General features: G+C 41.6%; 1 protein-coding gene across 2 annotated transcripts in view; it reads left to right on the forward strand.

Annotated features, from left to right (window-relative positions):
• Window positions 1-19,966, forward strand: part of ARID5B (AT-rich interaction domain 5B) — a 582,615-nt gene extending 562,649 nt beyond the window's left edge. The window contains exon 10 of one of the 2 annotated variants that reach the window (XM_078642686.1): window positions 12,364-15,210. In XM_078642686.1, the coding sequence (XP_078498812.1) occupies window positions 12,364-14,514 (2,151 nt within the window). In that variant the 3' untranslated portion in view covers window positions 14,515-15,210. Of the gene's footprint in view, window positions 1-12,363 lie in introns of both variants that reach the window. The other variant, XM_078642687.1, reaches the window with a different exon arrangement.
• Window positions 19,967-21,129: the final 1,163 nt, after the last annotated feature.

The following is a 21,129-nucleotide window of genomic DNA, read 5'->3' on the forward strand; positions in this document are numbered from 1 at the left end:
TCTAAGAAAAAATGAACAGGGAAAATAAGTTTTGGGACGCCTCCTTTTTCTCAGCCCCTGCTTGACAGATCACCCCAAAACTTTCCAGAGGAGCTAAGCTAGAGGAGACTTTTTTGGAAAGGTTCTTGGAAGATTTGTCAAACAGCACCAAAATTATTAGCAAACTAAAGAGGCTTTTCCTATGCAAACGTGATCCTAACTATAACTATCCAGTGGCAAAGGCCAAAGGGTATGTGTGAGTGTGTGTGTGTTTTGAGAACCAGTGCACAACTCTTGCACAGGTTATCATGATGTAGGGTAAAAGGCTTAGACATAGAGTTTCATCACAAATGAACGTACAGCCAGTAATTCAGAGTATACTTGGACATTGTGTGTAGGAGGCCCCACAGAACATTTAAATTGGCTATTTAAACCTGATCAGACAAATGTTTTAAGTCAACAAATGTTAGGAATTAGGAACCAACTAGAAAAATGAGAAAATGTATTGATTTTGTTTGCCTACAAATCACACAAAATGGGATGAGAGGAATGCTAGTGAATAGTCTAAACCTCAGGTAAGCGCACTTAGGGTAGCATTCCAATCCATCGTATTTCAGTAAACCTGTCTGGACTCTCAGGATACTAATTCTATTGCAACTCCTTGCTTGATTCTGACTAACAACAGCTTTCTTTACCTTCTGTTGATAACACTCTGTAGTTAGATCAGTCAGAATGATACCAGGTAGTCTTGTGGCATTTTGTCAGCACTATTGCCACAAATTTTCGAAGCTTTTATAATGCACTGGCATTGGCAAAGCAAATATTAGTGTCCAGCAATCTTTAAAGGCCATTTATTTTACTTTCAAGATGGACACTGTGTGGCTCATTATAATGCCGGTCCGACTAGCATTGTGTCAGAAAATGGACCACCCGACAAGGAATCGACGGTTCTGGTTCCCAACTTAGGATGCAGTCGCCTTCACTGCCAGACGAAAAGTGCATGTTTGCTGTTGTGGCTTGTGCTGCGGGGCACAGCACAAGCTGCAATAGGTAAAATACACTTTTTGAACATCTATACACCGTGTGACAGGCAGAGCAGGATGCATGGATATTTGGGTACCCCCCAGGCCTCATACTGGGGGCATGGGAGCCCTTAAAGTCCTTTTCTGGCAGCCTTTCTATGGTAGTCAGACTGCCATAGAAAAGCTGCTGGAAACGAGCATCGTAATCACCACGGTGGTGCCTGAGCAGATCCCCCCTCCATTTTGGGGATTATTATCGCCGTCCGCCAAAATGAGCACGCCGGAGGTGGAGCGGATTCCACCCGCAGGCATCGGTCGGACATCATGTATCATAATACAGCGGTCGGATCAATACCTCAAGTTGTCAGGCAGAACTTGACAGACGAGCTGGTGGATGGGCTTCCAACTGATATCGTAATAAGGCCCAATGTTGCATGAGGCAACGTGGTGGCTATCTTGAATGTAGTGAAAAACAATGTATAACAACGGGTCAAAAACCAGAGAGAAGCTATCAGAACAACTATGTGCTGTTAGTAGGATACAATCCATGAATCCAAAGTATTCATGGTGAAAAATATGTTCCCATCAGATACCCGTCCTGTACCGCCCTACATCATTTGGGATCCTGGTATCAGTGGGTAAAAATAATTAGCAGTGCAGAAGATGCTATGTGTAGCATGTGAATAAGTGAATTAATATTGGGTTGTAGGAATGGAAAGAAAGAATTTTAATAGGATCCTACCCACACCCACTGACAGCCTAGACGGAGGCGAGGAGTACCGACGGACAGAGCGGTGCTCCATTTGTACCTGAGCTGTAGCCGGGTGAGGTGGAGAGCTCATTCCCCAGATTGTGGGTGATATGATTTAATCACTAAAAACACATTTATCAGCAGTAGCATATTATTGTGAAGGTCCTGATGAAGCAGACAGGTATCGTGTGAGCCTACAAAATCTGCAGAAACATGTCGACCTAGATTACATCCAAGTAGTTATTTGTTAACACTACTTTGCACTGTTTTTTAACCTTGGGTGTGGGTAGGATCCTATTAAAATTCTTTCTTTCCATTCCTACAACCCAATATTAATTCACTTATTCACATGCTACACATAGCATCTTCTGCACTGCTAATTATTTTTACCCACTGATACCAACATATAGTTTTCATTAATCCATCATTGTATCCTTCAAACACGATTAGGACACAATCTACCTAATCCATAGTGGAATTTATTCCACTTCCTTCTGGTGAAGGATCCCAAATGATGTAGGGCGGTACAGGACGGGTATCTGATGGGAACATATTTTTCACCATGAATACTTTGGATTCATGGATCTACTAACAGCACATAGTTGTTCTGATAGCTTCTCTCTGGTTTTTGACCCGTTGTTATACATTGTTTTTCACTGTATTTAGGGATTATAACAATGCAAGGTCAGTAAATATTTCCCTTATACGCCCTCTCTAATGTATTAATATCTTGAATGTATGAAAATATTTTCTCAACTTTCAAGATGGCCACTGCATTGCATCACACAAGTGGTGGCCCCATGAAAGTATGTAAGCATCACTTTTTCTATATTTTCAAGATGGGTGTTAAGATGTGTTAGACAGCATGGCGATCATCATGAAAGTATAAAAATATACTTTCATGATGTCCAGTCGCCACTTGCTTTTCCCAAATATCAGCTCATTAAAAAAAGTTTTCAGCTTTAGCAAAGCCAGTAGTGGTGGGCAACATGGAGCGACTGAGAGGATGGGTAGTAAGAGAAATGTAGAATGAGGAGGGGCATTGCCTGCATCATGGCTGCCTAGATGCTCTTTAAGGGCGCTCCGGCTGGCATAAAGCAAATTCTGCAAATATCCCTAACCATCGGGGGCCGTCTTCACCCCCATGCTACATAAATGCTGCTTAATCTGCCTGGCGAGAACTGAAACTGCCATTGTGGGGGCCTGGTTTGAGAATCGGCAATGTATTGGTGTCAGGGCAGCTTGGAACTGCCGCTCATAAGAACATTGACACTTTTAACCTGCGTAGCCTACTGTTTTGGAATGTGGAGGGGTAAGCCCTTGGTGAGCCCTCACTACAGGGTACAGTGTCCCAGCCCACTGATGCACACAAGGAGAGGCCTTTGAGTGGTTGGATACTCTGCAGAGTAGCAGGATCTAGTCAACCGGTGAAGGTATCTTGATGTGTTCGAACACTCAGAGAAAATCTGCATGGGTCTCTTGACGGAATGGTCGCAAAAGAAGTCAGAATGGATCACGCTCACCATGTGAATCATAGTGTGTTCAAATGGCACCAAGGTGATCCTGGATTTGAAGAACCTAGCTCCAGGGACATTGAGGCAATCCTAGAACAGCCAGCGATGGCACAGAATTGGGTCCTGCTTGAAGTACTAATATGCCTACAAGGCTGTGGGTTTGCCAGAAAGATTGGGGTGCCCCATGGAGAGTGCTGCTGTTCTAGCGGACAATCCACAAACTATGAACACTCGGGTGAAGGCTTATCCGTGGGGTGGGATCATTGGATGTGGGGCGAGATGGCCTGATGTCTCTTATTGGGGTCACAGTCACAGTCATAGTTTACATGTCACAGCTGGCTGGAGGTCACGCTGAGAGGTACTCAGGCATGGCGGAGGGGCTTGAGGTTTTCTTCTTTGCATCTCTGTTGAGGTCTGCACTCTAGCACAGTGCCCAAGTTTTATTATAAGTAGTTGATTATTCATAAATTGCAATGTGGTTTCAGGAATGGGGTGGCAAAAGCTGGTTCTTGCGTGGCCCTTTGCCAGAGTGAACATTGGAGTGTAGCTGCCCAAGAGGTGTGGGGGTGAGTTGGGCGAGCGTACATTTTTTAAGAAGTTAGACAAAATTGATAATGCTATGATGCTCTTGTATAATGAGGTCCACATTTCTGTATTTGGGGAGGACTGGATGGGTGGTGAGAGGTGGAGACCATCCACTGGGTCGGGGACTGTGTAATCGCATCTGGTAATGGCAGGACAGACATTTAAATGAATGTCCGGAGTATTGCCGGATTTGAAAAACTCTGCAGTGTGTTTGCATATCTGAAGCGATACATCATATTTCATGGCGATTTAAATGGCCATGAACATTTACACACCCAATATTGACTGCCCAGACTTCTATACTACAATGATGAAATCATGTGCTCAAGGTAAAGCACAAACATAAGAGAAAAACTCATCTCCAAATTGACCCCTCCCCAGATTCTAATGACAAATATGCATACCTTCACAAACTTGGGTGGACCACCCTATCTAAACTTTATTAGGGGATGTTTTAACATTATTTACAGGGCAAGGTGCTGAGTCTGGAGTCCTGAGATGGATGCTGCCACATAGTTGTTGATGTGGTGGCAGGCAATCAGATCTCATCTCGAGATGTGGTGGCCCCACGGATCAACCACGGTGTGAAATAGCTATAAAGTTGGAGGCTTCATTTCTCAAAAACTACTGAGCAGATTTACATCAGATCATAAAAAGCACACTTTCTGGACAAAGATTAACTTTCTGGCAAATTTGGTGTAAATCCATTCAGCCATTAGGGGGCTGTAGCTGTGTCTTAACATTTCTAAGAAAAAATGAACAGGGAAAATAAGTTTTGGGACGCCTCCTTTTTCTCAGCCCCTGCTTGACAGATCACCCCAAAACTTTCCAGAGGAGCTAAGCTAGAGGAGACTTTTTTGGAAAGGTTCTTGGAAGATTTGTCAAACAGCACCAAAATTATTAGCAAACTAAAGAGGCTTTTCCTATGCAAACGTGATCCTAACTATAACTATCCAGTGGCAAAGGCCAAAGGGTATGTGTGAGTGTGTGTGTGTTTTGAGAACCAGTGCACAACTCTTGCACAGGTTATCATGATGTAGGGTAAAAGGCTTAGACATAGAGTTTCATCACAAATGAACGTACAGCCAGTAATTCAGAGTATACTTGGACATTGTGTGTAGGAGGCCCCACAGAACATTTAAATTGGCTATTTAAACCTGATCAGACAAATGTTTTAAGTCAACAAATGTTAGGAATTAGGAACCAACTAGAAAAATGAGAAAATGTATTGATTTTGTTTGCCTACAAATCACACAAAATGGGATGAGAGGAATGCTAGTGAATAGTCTAAACCTCAGGTAAGCGCACTTAGGGTAGCATTCCAATCCATCGTATTTCAGTAAACCTGTCTGGACTCTCAGGATACTAATTCTATTGCAACTCCTTGCTTGATTCTGACTAACAACAGCTTTCTTTACCTTCTGTTGATAACACTCTGTAGTTAGATCAGTCAGAATGATACCAGGTAGTCTTGTGGCATTTTGTCAGCACTATTGCCACAAATTTTCGAAGCTTTTATAATGCACTGGCATTGGCAAAGCAAATATTAGTGTCCAGCAATCTTTAAAGGCCATTTATTTTACTTTCAAGATGGACACTGTGTGGCTCATTATAATGCCGGTCCGACTAGCATTGTGTCAGAAAATGGACCACCCGACAAGGAATCGACGGTTCTGGTTCCCAACTTAGGATGCAGTCGCCTTCACTGCCAGACGAAAAGTGCATGTTTGCTGTTGTGGCTTGTGCTGCGGGGCACAGCACAAGCTGCAATAGGTAAAATACACTTTTTGAACATCTATACACCGTGTGACAGGCAGAGCAGGATGCATGGATATTTGGGTACCCCCCAGGCCTCATACTGGGGGCATGGGAGCCCTTAAAGTCCTTTTCTGGCAGCCTTTCTATGGTAGTCAGACTGCCATAGAAAAGCTGCTGGAAACGAGCATCGTAATCACCACGGTGGTGCCTGAGCAGATCCCCCCTCCATTTTGGGGATTATTATCGCCGTCCGCCAAAATGAGCACGCCGGAGGTGGAGCGGATTCCACCCGCAGGCATCGGTCGGACATCATGTATCATAATACAGCGGTCGGATCAATACCTCAAGTTGTCAGGCAGAACTTGACAGACGAGCTGGTGGATGGGCTTCCAACTGATATCGTAATAAGGCCCAATGTTGCATGAGGCAACGTGGTGGCTATCTTGAATGTAGTGAAAAACAATGTATAACAACGGGTCAAAAACCAGAGAGAAGCTATCAGAACAACTATGTGCTGTTAGTAGGATACAATCCATGAATCCAAAGTATTCATGGTGAAAAATATGTTCCCATCAGATACCCGTCCTGTACCGCCCTACATCATTTGGAATCCTGGTATCAGTGGGTAAAAATAATTAGCAGTGCAGAAGATGCTATGTGTAGCATGTGAATAAGTGAATTAATATTGGGTTGTAGGAATGGAAAGAAAGAATTTTAATAGGATCCTACCCACACCCACTGACAGCCTAGACGGAGGCGAGGAGTACCGACGGACAGAGCGGTGCTCCATTTGTACCTGAGCTGTAGCCGGGTGAGGTGGAGAGCTCATTCCCCAGATTGTGGGTGATATGATTTAATCACTAAAAACACATTTATCAGCAGTAGCATATTATTGTGAAGGTCCTGATGAAGCAGACAGGTATCGTGTGAGCCTACAAAATCTGCAGAAACATGTCGACCTAGATTACATCCAAGTAGTTATTTGTTAACACTACTTTGCACTGTTTTTTAACCTTGGGTGTGGGTAGGATCCTATTAAAATTCTTTCTTTCCATTCCTACAACCCAATATTAATTCACTTATTCACATGCTATACATAGCATCTTCTGCACTGCTAATTATTTTTACCCACTGATACCAACATATAGTTTTCATTAATCCATCATTGTATCCTTCAAACACGATTAGGACACAATCTACCTAATCCATAGTGGAATTTATTCCACTTCCTTCTGGTGAAGGATCCCAAATGATGTAGGGCGGTACAGGACGGGTATCTGATGGGAACATATTTTTCACCATGAATACTTTGGATTCATGGATCTACTAACAGCACATAGTTGTTCTGATAGCTTCTCTCTGGTTTTTGACCCGTTGTTATACATTGTTTTTCACTGTATTTAGGGATTATAACAATGCAAGGTCAGTAAATATTTCCCTTATACGCCCTCTCTAATGTATTAATATCTTGAATGTATGAAAATATTTTCTCAACTTTCAAGATGGCCACTGCATTGCATCACACAAGTGGTGGCCCCATGAAAGTATGTAAGCATCACTTTTTCTATATTTTCAAGATGGGTGTTAAGATGTGTTAGACAGCATGGCGATCATCATGAAAGTATAAAAATATACTTTCATGATGTCCAGTCGCCACTTGCTTTTCCCAAATATCAGCTCATTAAAAAAAGTTTTCAGCTTTAGCAAAGCCAGTAGTGGTGGGCAACATGGAGCGACTGAGAGGATGGGTAGTAAGAGAAATGTAGAATGAGGAGGGGCATTGCCTGCATCATGGCTGCCTAGATGCTCTTTAAGGGCGCTCCGGCTGGCATAAAGCAAATTCTGCAAATATCCCTAACCATCGGGGGCCGTCTTCACCCCCATGCTACATAAATGCTGCTTAATCTGCCTGGCGAGAACTGAAACTGCCATTGTGGGGGCCTGGTTTGAGAATCGGCAATGTATTGGTGTCAGGGCAGCTTGGAACTGCCGCTCATAAGAACATTGACACTTTTAACCTGCGTAGCCTACTGTTTTGGAATGTGGAGGGGTAAGCCCTTGGTGAGCCCTCACTACAGGGTACAGTGTCCCAGCCCACTGATGCACACAAGGAGAGGCCTATGAGTGGTTGGATACTCTGCAGAGTAGCAGGATCTAGTCAACCGGTGAAGGTATCTTGATGTGTTCGAACACTCAGAGAAAATCTGCATGGGTCTCTTGACGGAATGGTCGCAAAAGAAGTCAGAATGGATCACGCTCACCATGTGAATCATAGTGTGTTCAAATGGCACCAAGGTGATCCTGGATTTGAAGAACCTAGCTCCAGGGACATTGAGGCAATCCTAGAACAGCCAGCGATGGCACAGAATTGGGTCCTGCTTGAAGTACTAATATGCCTACAAGGCTGTGGGTTTGCCAGAAAGATTGGGGTGCCCCATGGAGAGTGCTGCTGTTCTAGCGGACAATCCACAAACTATGAACACTCGGGTGAAGGCTTATCCGTGGGGTGGGATCATTGGATGTGGGGCGAGATGGCCTGATGTCTCTTATTGGGGTCACAGTCACAGTCATAGTTTACATGTCACAGCTGGCTGGAGGTCACGCTGAGAGGTACTCAGGCATGGCGGAGGGGCTTGAGGTTTTCTTCTTTGCATCTCTGTTGAGGTCTGCACTCTAGCACAGTGCCCAAGTTTTATTATAAGTAGTTGATTATTCATAAATTGCAATGTGGTTTCAGGAATGGGGTGGCAAAAGCTGGTTCTTGCGTGGCCCTTTGCCAGAGTGAACATTGGAGTGTAGCTGCCCAAGAGGTGTGGGGGTGAGTTGGGCGAGCGTACATTTTTTAAGAAGTTAGACAAAATTGATAATGCTATGATGCTCTTGTATAATGAGGTCCACATTTCTGTATTTGGGGAGGACTGGATGGGTGGTGAGAGGTGGAGACCATCCACTGGGTCGGGGACTGTGTAATCGCATCTGGTAATGGCAGGACAGACATTTAAATGAATGTCCGGAGTATTGCCGGATTTGAAAAACTCTGCAGTGTGTTTGCATATCTGAAGCGATATAATGTGTCCATAGCATTATTGCCAGAAACACATGTAAGGGGGGACTGTATCCCCCGCCTTCACAAATGGGGGAAGGGACAACTTTACTCCACATCTTATTCTTGGTTTGCCCAACGTACGTTAAATTGGGTGGCTCCAGGGTCCCGTTTCACTACAGGAGTCATGTCCTGGACCTCGAGGGCAGATACATCATATTTCATGGCGATTTAAATGGCCATGAACATTTACACACCCAATATTGACTGCCCAGACTTCTATACTACAATGACCATGGCTGCATCATGATACCTTGGCATGGACATTTTAATGGCGGGGTACTGCGACTGTGTCTCTGGATGCTCCACCAAAACCTCTTAAATCCTGAGGGTCCCTGGGGTCCAACTAGCTCACCAGGTATCTCCAGTAAGCGCCACAGAGCTGCATTTCAGAGAGGTATAAAAAGGGGTGTGGCCTTGGACCACCTCTCTGCAACGCAGCCCTGTGGTAGTTACTGGAGGTACCTGGTAGGCTAGTTTCCTCCCAGGGACCCTCAGGATTGAAGGGGAATGAATCCCCCAACTTAAAACGCGCCATGGGGCGCATTTGCACAGTGGTGCAGGGAGGGGGCAGGCCTGATGTGACAAGTGTGCCCTGTGGCGCATTTTAAGTTAGGGGATTAAGTCCCCTTGAATCCTGAGGGTACCTGGGGGCCAACTAGCCCACCAGGTACCTCCAGTATGCGCCAGGGAGCTGCGTTGCAGAGAGATGTTCAGAGGCCATGCCCATTTTTACACCTCTCTGCAACGCAGCTCTTTGGTGCTTACTGGAGGTACGTGGTGGGCTAGAGGGACCCTCAGGATTGAAGGGGACGTAATCCCCCAATTTACAATGTGCCAGGGGGTGCATTTGCACACTTGATATGTCAGGCTCCACCCCCTCCCGGAACCACTGTGCTAAAGGGACCCCTGGCGCATTGTAAATTGGGGGATTAATTCCCCTTGAGTCCTGAGGGTCCCTGGGGGCCAACTAGCCCACGAGGTACCTCCAATAAGCGCCATAGAGCTGCGTTGCAGAGAGGTGTAAAAAGGGGCATGGCCTATGAACACCTCTCTGCATTGCAGCTCCCTGGCGCATACTGGAGGTACCTGGTGGGCTAGTTGGCCCCCAGAGACCCTCGGTATTCAAGGGAAATTAATTCCCCCACTTACAACGCTCCAGGTGGGGGGTTTGCCGAGTGCTGCAGTTAGGGTGCGGGGCCTCCGCCGCGATGCCGGAATTTTTATTTTGTATTTTATTTTACAAAGGGGGCTGTGTGCCCCCCCTCCTTTTACATTAATTGGGGCCCTGGGGACCCCAGGGCCTGCTATTAAAAAAAATTAATTTAAAAAGGGGAAGGGGGCTTTGGCCCCCCCCTCCCGAGGCCAATTTCGACCCCGGGGACGCCATCCCCCGGGGCATGGCCATATTTTAATGTCTTTTAAAATTATTTTTTAAGGAGGGGAGCTGCGTCGCCCCCTCCTTAGGCCTCAAGTGGCCCCAGGGACCCCATCCCCTGGGGTTGTGCCTCATTTAATTTTTTTATTTTTTATGATTGATGGAGGGGGCCACGTGTTGTGCAGGTGCTTTTCATGAATATTAAATATGTTGTGTGACCGGGCAGAACACTTTGGGGTGCCACAGTTCACATTTACTGTATAAGAGAAGGAATATTTTAATGAACCTAGATAGCTTACCCAGTAAGAAATGTATACTAATTAGGGGTATAATCTGGCTTCCTGTATGCTTGTTCAGGACAGGCCTGTGATATCAACAGTTGCAGACAAAATGATGCTGTCCGACTTACTGCTTTGCTTTTTTTGCCTTACCTTACAAACTAATGTATTGCGCACCTTAAACAATACCCACCACATTCATATTAAAATGGCTTCAAAAAGGTAATGTGACAAAAACATTAGTCTTTTAGTGATTATTATTGAACATATCTATGTTTTAAACCAAAATGATCAGATATTGTTATTCAACACACTGAGGGGCATATTTATGGGAACGGTGGTGCAGGGCAGGGCAGCGCAGCACCTTACCTTGTGGCGCAGGCTGCCCTGCGTGACAGGGAAAGGGCAGAAATGCATCGTCTTTATCAAATACAGTGCATTCCTGTTGTTTCCCCCTGCGCTGGCACCATTTCAGCAGCCTGGGTGTAGGCCCTTCCTGCACAAAAACAATCCATAGAGGCATTTTCTTATGCTGCAGAATGCAGCACAAATAGAAAGAGGAAAAAAATTAGGAGAAATAAATAGATTTCTCCTCATTATGCCTCAGTTGGAGAGGTGTATCTTTTTGATGCATTCCCAGGTTTAGTAAATCTGGGATAGCGTCAAAAACACGGTATTCATTTGGGAACACCCAACGCAACGCCCAGGGAAGGCCTCCCTTGCACAGAGTAAGGCAATGCAGCAATTTGTGCTGCGTTACATTACTCCATATTTATGAAGCAATTCAAAGCCATGCAAAGTGGATTCATAAATATGCCTTGAAGCTTAGTGTTGTGCATGTACCACATTGCGTGGTGCAAGCATGATGCAAGGCCATATTAAATAGGCCCCTGAGAGTATTAGAATTGAAATATTGTGCATCAGGCCATGTAAGAGACGACCTAGTCACTGTGGTGAAATGTGTTAAAGGTTTTGGAAATGGAAAACAGTATTAGAACCATAACCAGGCTAAAAGCTTGACTCTTACTAGGCTATGTACAAAGGTATTTGTATAAAAAAAAAGTCACTAAAGTGTTGCTGAATATCACAGACTGGACTAACTGAATTGTTCTTAATAAAATGGCACCTTTTTGGCGAGCTGTGACGCATGCAAAAGCTGCTAAATTCCTAGACAAGATAGGCTAGGTTCACCACTCAGCAGTGGATGCATGCTATGGCAGCACATATCCTCCACCTTTTGTTGTTGCATCACTTTGGTCATACCATAATGAGGTTAAGTAGATCGCTAAGGACAATTTGTATACTACTCCTCCACAATTCCTTTTTGCAGACCATATGACATGATTTGTGAAAGTGACATATGTTCACCGTTGCTAAGGTTTGTACATCACAGCATTACTCAAATTAAATATATATTTTGAACCTCCTCGGTGGTCAACTCTTATCAGTACCAATAATGTATTTGGAGCTATAACACTTAACCTCTTCATGGAGACTTCAAATTTACATATGCTTCAGGAATGGTAGGTCTGTTTTTTTAAATATAGAAATTCCCTTACAAAAACACCCCTAAAGCGATGCTATGGGTGCAGTTAATTAAACTCTAACATTCCCTTGTTAAAGTAAGCTGCTCAGACTGTAAATCATGCCCCACCGTGCATTACTAATGACCTCATACACTACATCATCAATGACCTATCTTATGCCATCATCTGATTTGTTACTGTTATAACAAGTTATGTTTTTAGAGTTATGTAATATGTTAATTTATAGGGCTGTCAAAAATAAATTGATTAGCAAATTCTAAAACTATGTACATAGCATATTAAATGTGACTTCGAATTTATTCACTAGAGGTTTTTTGCCTAATGTAGTAATTTGAATTGAGTGTCTTCAATGCAGTTTAAATAACATGGCTCTTTGAGTTGAACACTATTATATGACATCAAGCATACACAGTGAATGGGTTATAATATATATATATTTTTTAATCAGGTTTCACTGGATCATAAGAGTCAAGAAGGTGTAGAAGAGGAGCATGCTGTATCAGACGTCCCTGCACCGAAAGATGCGGAGAAATTACCAGAAAAGTCTGTGTCTTTAGCACAGGAGGCAACAGAGGTTGTTTCCATGGAAAAGTTGGACATGCTGGAAGTCAATGGCAGCAGAAATGAGGAAGAAGAGGATAAGGAAGAGCAAGAAACTTCTGGTTCTAGCAATTTATCGGACTCCAAACCAGAACTAGAATCATGTCTTTCAGATGAGCATTCAAGCACTAAAACAGATAAACAGCCTGTTGCAAAGCAAGAGCAAAGTATTCAGTCTTTTACAGACCCTGGGGAAAAAGAACTCCAAGGAGCGTCCTTCACCATTTTTCCCGACATCCATGTTCATGTGCAAAATCCAAAGATGGAAGATGACAATCTGCCCCAATTACCTGATTATGTGGCAAACTGCACAGTAAAGATGGACCCTTTCGGATCCGATGAATTGAAATCTGCAATGGACTGTAACATATTACAAAATGCTCTGAAGCAAAATACAAAAGTGTACGTTGTACAGTCACTGGATATACTAAAAGAAAAAGAATTGCCAGCCCCTGGGAATGAGAACCCTACTTTTAACTATGCACCTCTTCTGTACTCAAGGGGGAACCCAGGAATTATGTCTCCTCTAGCAAAGAAAAAACTGTTGTCACAAGTTAGTGGAGCCTCCTTATCTAGTAGTTATCCCTACGGATCCCCCCCACCATTAATCAGCAAAAAAAGAACAAATGTAAGAGATGAACTATCTGCTAGTGAACAGCAAACATCACATGGGTGTATCAAAGAGCCTGTTTCAGTTAACAGACCCTCCGTGATACAGCATGTACAGAGCTTTAAAACAAGGTATGAAGAGGAACGACCACCCACCAATGACTGTACAAAGCAGAATCCATCAAGTAAATCAGATGGTCCTCATTGTGATTTCACTAAGCCTTATAAAAATACTCACGTAGACTCTTATGTTTTGAAGACAGATGGAAAGAAAAGGCCGGGACAGCATTCACGTGTAGCCAACTTTCTGGAAGACTTCTACTCTTCTCCTCATCTGCACAAGCTGTTTAAACAGACTGAGCATCACCTTCATGGCGAGCAGTCTGCAAAGAGCTTCTCAAGAGACACCATGCGGGACTGTGAAAGAAAGCCTACATTTTCTCAACACAAGCATCAGGATAAAAATAATCTAAGTTATCATCCACCTTTGCATCAGCAAGAAAAACTGTCTTCAGAAATTGCAACAGATGAGCAGCCTACAGATTTAAGCCTACCCAAAACCATAAACAAGCAAAGTGGAAGTATCCATGGGGTCAGTTTTCCACATACAATGGTGCAATATGAGAGCAAACCTATTTTACTGAAGTATAAGTCTGAGAATAGCCACACTGTAAGCAGTGAAGGCACTCCTAAAGCCTGTCGTGTATCACCAATGATAACCACCCCAAAAAAGATGGCAGACTCCAGTGCTAGATTAGAACCATCACACAACATGAGGTTTGAAAGTTCAAGACGGGTGGAAGGTACTGTCCATCCAGTCCCCACCAGTAAAACTGTTAATATAGGCATGGCAAGACCTTTAAAAAGAAGCCTGGATGATGTGCACAATGATCCTTCAGAGAAAAAAATAAGAATTGTATCCCCACTGCATGTGCCAAAAGAAACTTCTGGAAGAGAAAAGATTTCCAATCCAGGTGGAGAAAGAAGTAAAACTGTGCATGACTCCAATTCTGACAGTATGTTAGAGGGTCACAAATATCCTGTTTCCTCACCAGTGTTTTCCGGTCTCTATCCAGGTACCTTATGTACTGGGTTGGCTTCACGGATCCCAGCTGCATATTCGCACCCTTTACAGTACTTGAAAAACCAGACTATGTATTCCCCAGTAATGCAGCCAATATCATTTCATTCGTTCATGGTACAGAGACAGCTTCTGGCATCTTCAGCCAATTCCCAGCAGCTATACAGGCACTTGGCAGCAGGTGCCCCTGTTGGATCCTCATACGGCGACCTTTTGCACAACAACATGTACCCTCTAGCATCGATCAATCCTCAAAATGCCTTTTCATCTTCACAGCTGTCACCTGTTCATCCTAGCACAAAACTTTAAATTCTAAAAGCGAAATCAGTAACAGTAGTTAAAAAAAAAATTGTTGCATTCCTTATACCAAACTAATCTATTTTTGGGGAGGTGGCAACATTTGTTCTGTACAGTATTTCCTTTATGCCGAGAGAGCTGAGACAGGGTTTTTGTGGTTCGAGACTTGCGTTTTAGGATTTGGTACCATCTCACTCCTGTTTCTGGTTTACTTGTCTCATTTGCTAATTCAAGATACATTGCACAATTGGAAGTGAAAGGTTTGCCAATCAGAGTTGGAAAGATCTATTAAAATAATATTTAAGCAGGCCACATCTTCACAGAACAAAGTAATACATGACCTAGGAAATAAAGCAGGAGTACTACAGTTGGTGGATATTTTAGGTATTGTGATTTGTTCATTTTCATCTGACTGTTAAGGCTGTAGCAATGCAATGTACAGTACAAAATTCGTTTTGATCAATGTTACATTATGAGGAGAGAGGTAAACACTTCAGTGAAGCATTCATAAGTGCATCTAAAACAACATGTGTTCATATGAATTAAGCAGATGTTATTGAAATCAAACAGTACCTGCAGTGTGTTTAATCTGGGATGATTTGTTGTTATAGACATTGAATGGCTTTCTTTTGTAGTAGTCTGGGCTGGTTACACAGTTCACAAATCACTGAAATAAAGTCATATTACACAGGTGAGATATTCATAAAAGTTTGTGGATTTAAAAAAATCTATCGTTGATTGAGAATATTTTTTACTTAACTATCAATATAAGATAATGAGGGACTCTGTCCAGCTGGATAACTCATTGAGTTCAGTGATTGCTGCTGAAACAGGAATGACATGAAGGCCACAAGTTCTAAACCTGGGAAGGGAGAATAAGCCTTCCATCATTCCGAGGTCAGTGAGCGCCATCACATTGGGTAATACTAATGCCTGTTATTTACAGTGCTTAGAAAAGTGAGAAGTGTAGTGTGAAGCGCTATAAACATATTATTTATATACACTGCTAATTTTTGCTATGACTGTTCAGGAACTCCATGCTGAACAAAGCAAATTCTTGATCAGATGATAGACAAAGATAAAAATATTCTCGAAATAAAGTGTTGGCTAAATAGTTACCGTGCTGAGACAAATCAAATACATTTTGTCCTGCTATTTGCATCCAAATCTAGCAGACCGGAATTATAATGGATGTTGTTCAAGCAGCCCATTACAAGACCATCTCCAGGATGACGTTTGAGGCACCGAGTACAATCTTCCACAATTGTCCTTTCGTTTCCTCCATCACTGACTACATTTTCACTTTAGCACGAAAGAGACTCAACGATTTGGAAATTATTTGTGAGAAAAATGAACCAGTTATGCTTCTTGGCTCCTCAGCAGTTTCTAAAATCAGATACAGGATTTGCAGATAATGGTTCTCTTATCAGGATGTACGTTGGTTTAAATTTAAATGTGATGTAATTGCAATTTTTGTTCATCCATGAACTTATGCCATCATTTAATTAATTTGCTCGTCTGATACTTTTCTTTTGAACTTTTTTAAATAGTTATCAGGGTTGAAAGGTGAACACAAATAACGTCGAAAAACCCTGTTCTAAAAGAATAACCTCTTTTCTCGAATTCTATTTTGGTTACTTGGAATTCTTTTACATGACAAGGGTCCTTTGAGATGTTGGAAGTATTTATGGTTACTGTAGCCCTAGACCTGCAGGCACTGTACGAAAGTATGCTTAGTGAATTTACTCAGAATGCTACAATGCACACGAAATGGCCACTTTCATCTCAAAGATATTCTGATTGATGTCCCTCCAGAGATGTAATGTAGAACAGTTCCTGAATTCTTAGAATGTATGTCAACATCTGCAGGCTGCATTCAAATGGAAAAACAGCAATCCTGGCGTGTAAACCACCCAGAGAAAGGATATGTTTATCAAGATTCGAATTTGGCTTGAACTATGTTGGCACCGCATCAAACGTTGCTTAGATTCCATGCAATACAAACTTCATATTTTAACTGTTTTGTTAAAGAATTAATGTATATAATGTGTAACTCCGCGCCAAATTAATAAACCCCGAGACCTGTCCTTAAACAACCAATATTCTTTATTTTGTGCCCGGTTATACATTCTCACTATGCCTCATGAAAAGCATAACCCATTACATAACGCCTTACTACAGACGCTTCAAAGAACTATTTTGCATGTTAATTGTTGTTCGGTGTTATATCAAATGTTTTTGAAACCCACAAACTTGTTCCTACTTTTCAGTGTGAAAGTGGGCAAATGCACACACAACACATGCTGAGAGCTACATTTGTGAATGAATAAAGGATACTATTTGGTACAAACTACTGAGACCACCATGGCCCTCATTTCAAAAATCTGTGTATTCCCGATTTGGTTCGAAAAAAGAGTTTCCACCCAAATAGCTATTCCAAAATATTTACGTTTACTGCATGCACTACTACCACACCTGGGAAAATCAATAACACATTAAAAACTCGTGGAATATATCCAAGGTAACTAGCCTAGAATTCGGCAATAACATGTGGAAATCACTGCAGAAACATACATTTCTACAGCAATTCCCATTCCATAGGGACAACCTGATAAAGGTGTGGTAATACTGCACCTGGAAATGACTGCAGCCCTCATACTGGAAATTGAGTATGACTCCTGTAACTGCTCTTACAAAGTCAAAATACCTTAGGACAATTAAGATAAAAAACAATATTGTCAAATTCTCATATGAATTGGACTTCAAACGAACCATTGCCACCATACGCAAGGAAAATAAACGGCAGGCCAGAAATTCTTTGAAAAACACGATTAACACCTCTAATTTCAAATCATGTGAGGCTGATTAGAGTAATCATATTCATTCAGGCTGTGTATGACTGTCATGACGCTGTCACTGGCCTGTAGCTTAGCAGCAGAAGGCCAATTCAAAAACTTGCACGATTAATGCCCTTCAATAAAGATTCATTAGTTTCATAAATGTCAGTTTTTGTACCTACACAATCTTTTACATCGCTTGTAAAAATGGCCTCCCACTTGCAATTCGGTGATCGGGACAGTACTCATACTCATTGTTATAGGCCCATCTCCCTTTTGGAAAAACATTATTATATAAATATAAAAAAAACACTTGCAATTCTCATTTTATTTTCACCAATTTGCAATTTCCTTTACATGCTCACTGTATGTTTTTAAAGAGTTTATCACAGAGTAAATGCATTGCCCCTAGGCGCTATGCCCTTAAAGAAGAAAGTTGTGTAATTTTTTTCTTCACGACTAAATATGTGCACCAGTATATGCTGTCTGGCTACACCATACAATTGTCAATTTGCACAGCAGGGGTGGTGCTCTCATAAGGAAAGCGAGGGCAGTCTTATATCGCCAGCTGTTGGTCGCATCTAAAGAATGCAGAAGGCTCGCAAGGCCAAAGGGCACTACAAGAAGCAACATTACATTTTGCCAGCAGTACTGAAAATCCTTGCAACGTTGTTGCTGTAAAAATGAAATGGGAGCACAGGATACCCATAATTTAAAATAGATGCGGATTATTTTGTTACATAAGTAAATGTAAACTGATTTCAGTTCATAGTATCATTTTGTCGTAAACTGTAATGAGCACAGTAAATTTGCTCCAGTGCAGTATAACACCAGCAGTTATGAGAACAACTTACAGAGAATACTTTGACTGCTATTATATTTTTTATACTGATGTAACATAATTGCGTGTGCTTTATATGTTGGAAGCGAGTAAAGAACATCAAGAGTGCCATGTGCCCAGACAATTTCACTTGAGTTATACTTTTATTTTCCTTTCCATTGAGGCTTTGTGTCATGGAACATTTGTAGACTATTTCTGTTCCCAAGAGTCTTTTAAAGCTGACAAAAGGTTTGTCTGAAAGAAAAACATGCTGATATGAAATCCAAGTATATGTTATGCTTGATTTTTCTTTTAATTTCCCCAAAATAAAACGTAGAAAATATTCCAAACGTGTTTAAAAGTGGCAAGTCTTTTTCTTTAGCCGACTGTTTTTCTAGCGAGAATGTAAAATCTAATGGAAAATAGTCATACATCTTTTTACCCTGAGCTTTCCCAAGAAGCACTGTAATACGTACTGAGGTCTTTATTCATTCTTAATCTGCAGGGAGATAAAATCATTTATGCAGCTGCTTGGTACTGAGTACATTTTCTTTGCATTTAAAGTGCATACGAATTAGAAGCAAAGCCCAAATGGGATTTCAACCTTTTTTATTTCGTCTATCACTACTCTTGGTCCAGTAACATTGTTGTAACTGGTGTATTTATGCACTTACCGCAGAATTTAGGTGTCAGTTCAGTGCTCACCAAATAGCCGATACATTTTAAATATTTACTTTTTTACACCCTGCAGAATTCTTGTACATTATCCCCTGTATAATATGATGATAAATGTCTTGAAACAGCTTTTCTTTTGTAATGCGGTGTGCCTTTTAAGCAAACACTATTCTAACCCTATACAGCTTACCTAGTTAAAGTCAGCATGGGGGTAATGCAGAGGCCTTGACAACAACATAGGCACTCAAATACAGACTGCTTGCTGTACATGGAGCAAAATGAATTGTGAAATGGGAGACAGGCATACTACTATGGACAGCAAAGGTCTAGCTAAGGAACAGTGTGTGTACTCTGAAGTAATGGCTATATGTACTATAGTAATTCTGGTCAGGTTAGGCTCACATTTTAATCACAAGGCTTGCATCAAGCTTCAGACTTTAAATGGGAGTACTAGAGGTCTTCATTTATTTGTTTCCAATGTGAATATTGACTGGAAGGCTCTCTAACATGTTTAGTTAGCATCACCTGAGTGTAATACAAACATTTATTTCAACCTTGAAATGCTATTCTGACACAGAAATGTCATAATTCCTGCCCTTACATTTTGATTTGATTGAACTAAAAAGTTACTATTTGCTAATGTGCTGCTCACATCATTTAAATGAACATCGTGAGCACTTTCAGGATATTTGCTGTAAATGTACTTGATATCTTGGTTGCGCCACAGAGATATAGGCATCTGTTCAAATAATGGCAGTATATTGTAGTAGTTGGGTATACATTTTTTTCAAATGTTTGTTGTAAATAGTGTGCACTAATTGTGATGCAGGTTATGTAATTTGTGTGCAGTGTAAGGTGATTATTTGTATATAGTACAATGGCCCAGTAACATGGTAGTTTCTCGCTGATTGAAAGGTTGTTGAAGTAACCTATACATTAGACGAGACACTACCATAGATTAAGCTGAGCCAATGACAAACACTCAATTTTTGTATGTTTTCCAAATTGTACCCATTAAAATGCTTTTGATACTGAATTATGTGCCAATAGTTTCCCAATCACATAGCCCTGTGACAAATATTTTGTACTTTTTGATCACTGTAATATTTAATAAAAAAAGTTATTATATATTCTATGTTGTCATACATTCTTTATTAATACTGTTTTAAACTTAAAAACTGTTTTACAAGTTATCAATGAATAGTTGTTCCTAATATTTTACAATAGAGCACCAAAATGAAAGTGTAGTGAAAATAGAAAAAAATGTCTCATTACTGCTGATTCTACCAGTGCTGAAGCAATAACCACCCCCCCCCCCCGAAAAAGGTACAGTCGAGTAGGTTTCACGTTGGGTTTTACTAACAGCATGGTAATCTTTCATGCAGATACAATTCGAATATATTAAACTAATTGTGGTAAAAAAAGCTTAGGATATTCATGGTTAGTCATTTTTTGGGGGGATATTACACACAACATCACTATTCTTGAGAATTTGAGTAGCGAATAAAAAAGGGGTAAAATATTCTTCATTTGTAGCTCAGAGATATAAAGGTCTTAGACTAGATAAAAAAAATAATTGCTGATAGTTGAAAAAGATACCTTATAAAATACTTAGTGATAGCTTTCATGAGCTTGGAAGTTCACATTTCCTGAATTGCTGGTGAACATTTCACCAGTTAAGTTGCAGAGATGTGTCATATTTGATCTTTCAAGAGAGACTTATCCCGATCAAGGAATCAGTCTTGGTACTAACTCAAAAGGATGGCAGAATACACTTGACACATGTGGAGTGAACCATTTCAACACCGCTTGTATGTGTTGCCTGACAGTAATTCTACAGAACTTGTATCCACAGAATCCTAAAAAAAAGTACTCTAAACAGCTAACGCATCAGCTCCCTGCTTTCCACATACTATCTGGCATAGCTCTTATGTATGAAAGGGTTGTGGTGGCTGTTCTTTCCAGAGCCCTAAGAGGTCACTGGGGGCAGAGGTCATCTGGCATACATAACCAGTACCCACATTGCACCTGACTAACGTCCACTAAAACATTAAGGGCTTTGCAGGAAAGAAAGACCTCCAAATTGCCGAAAATAGGAGCTAGAAGCCACCAGGAGACGAATTATTGAGGGGCCACTTCTGACAGCTATCTTCTCCTGCAGATATGGATCATATCAGCGATAGCTGTGCATCGCTTTGTTTTTTCTTTTGAGAACCCCCTGTGTTTCACATGAATAAAACCTACCACTTTCATTTCTCCTCTCTCATTAACCTGTTGGCTGCTGCCGTCGGCCAA

This window comes from Lissotriton helveticus, chromosome 5_1 (assembly GCF_964261635.1).
Source record: "Lissotriton helveticus chromosome 5_1, aLisHel1.1, whole genome shotgun sequence".
Lineage (NCBI taxonomy): Eukaryota > Metazoa > Chordata > Amphibia > Caudata > Salamandridae > Lissotriton > Lissotriton helveticus.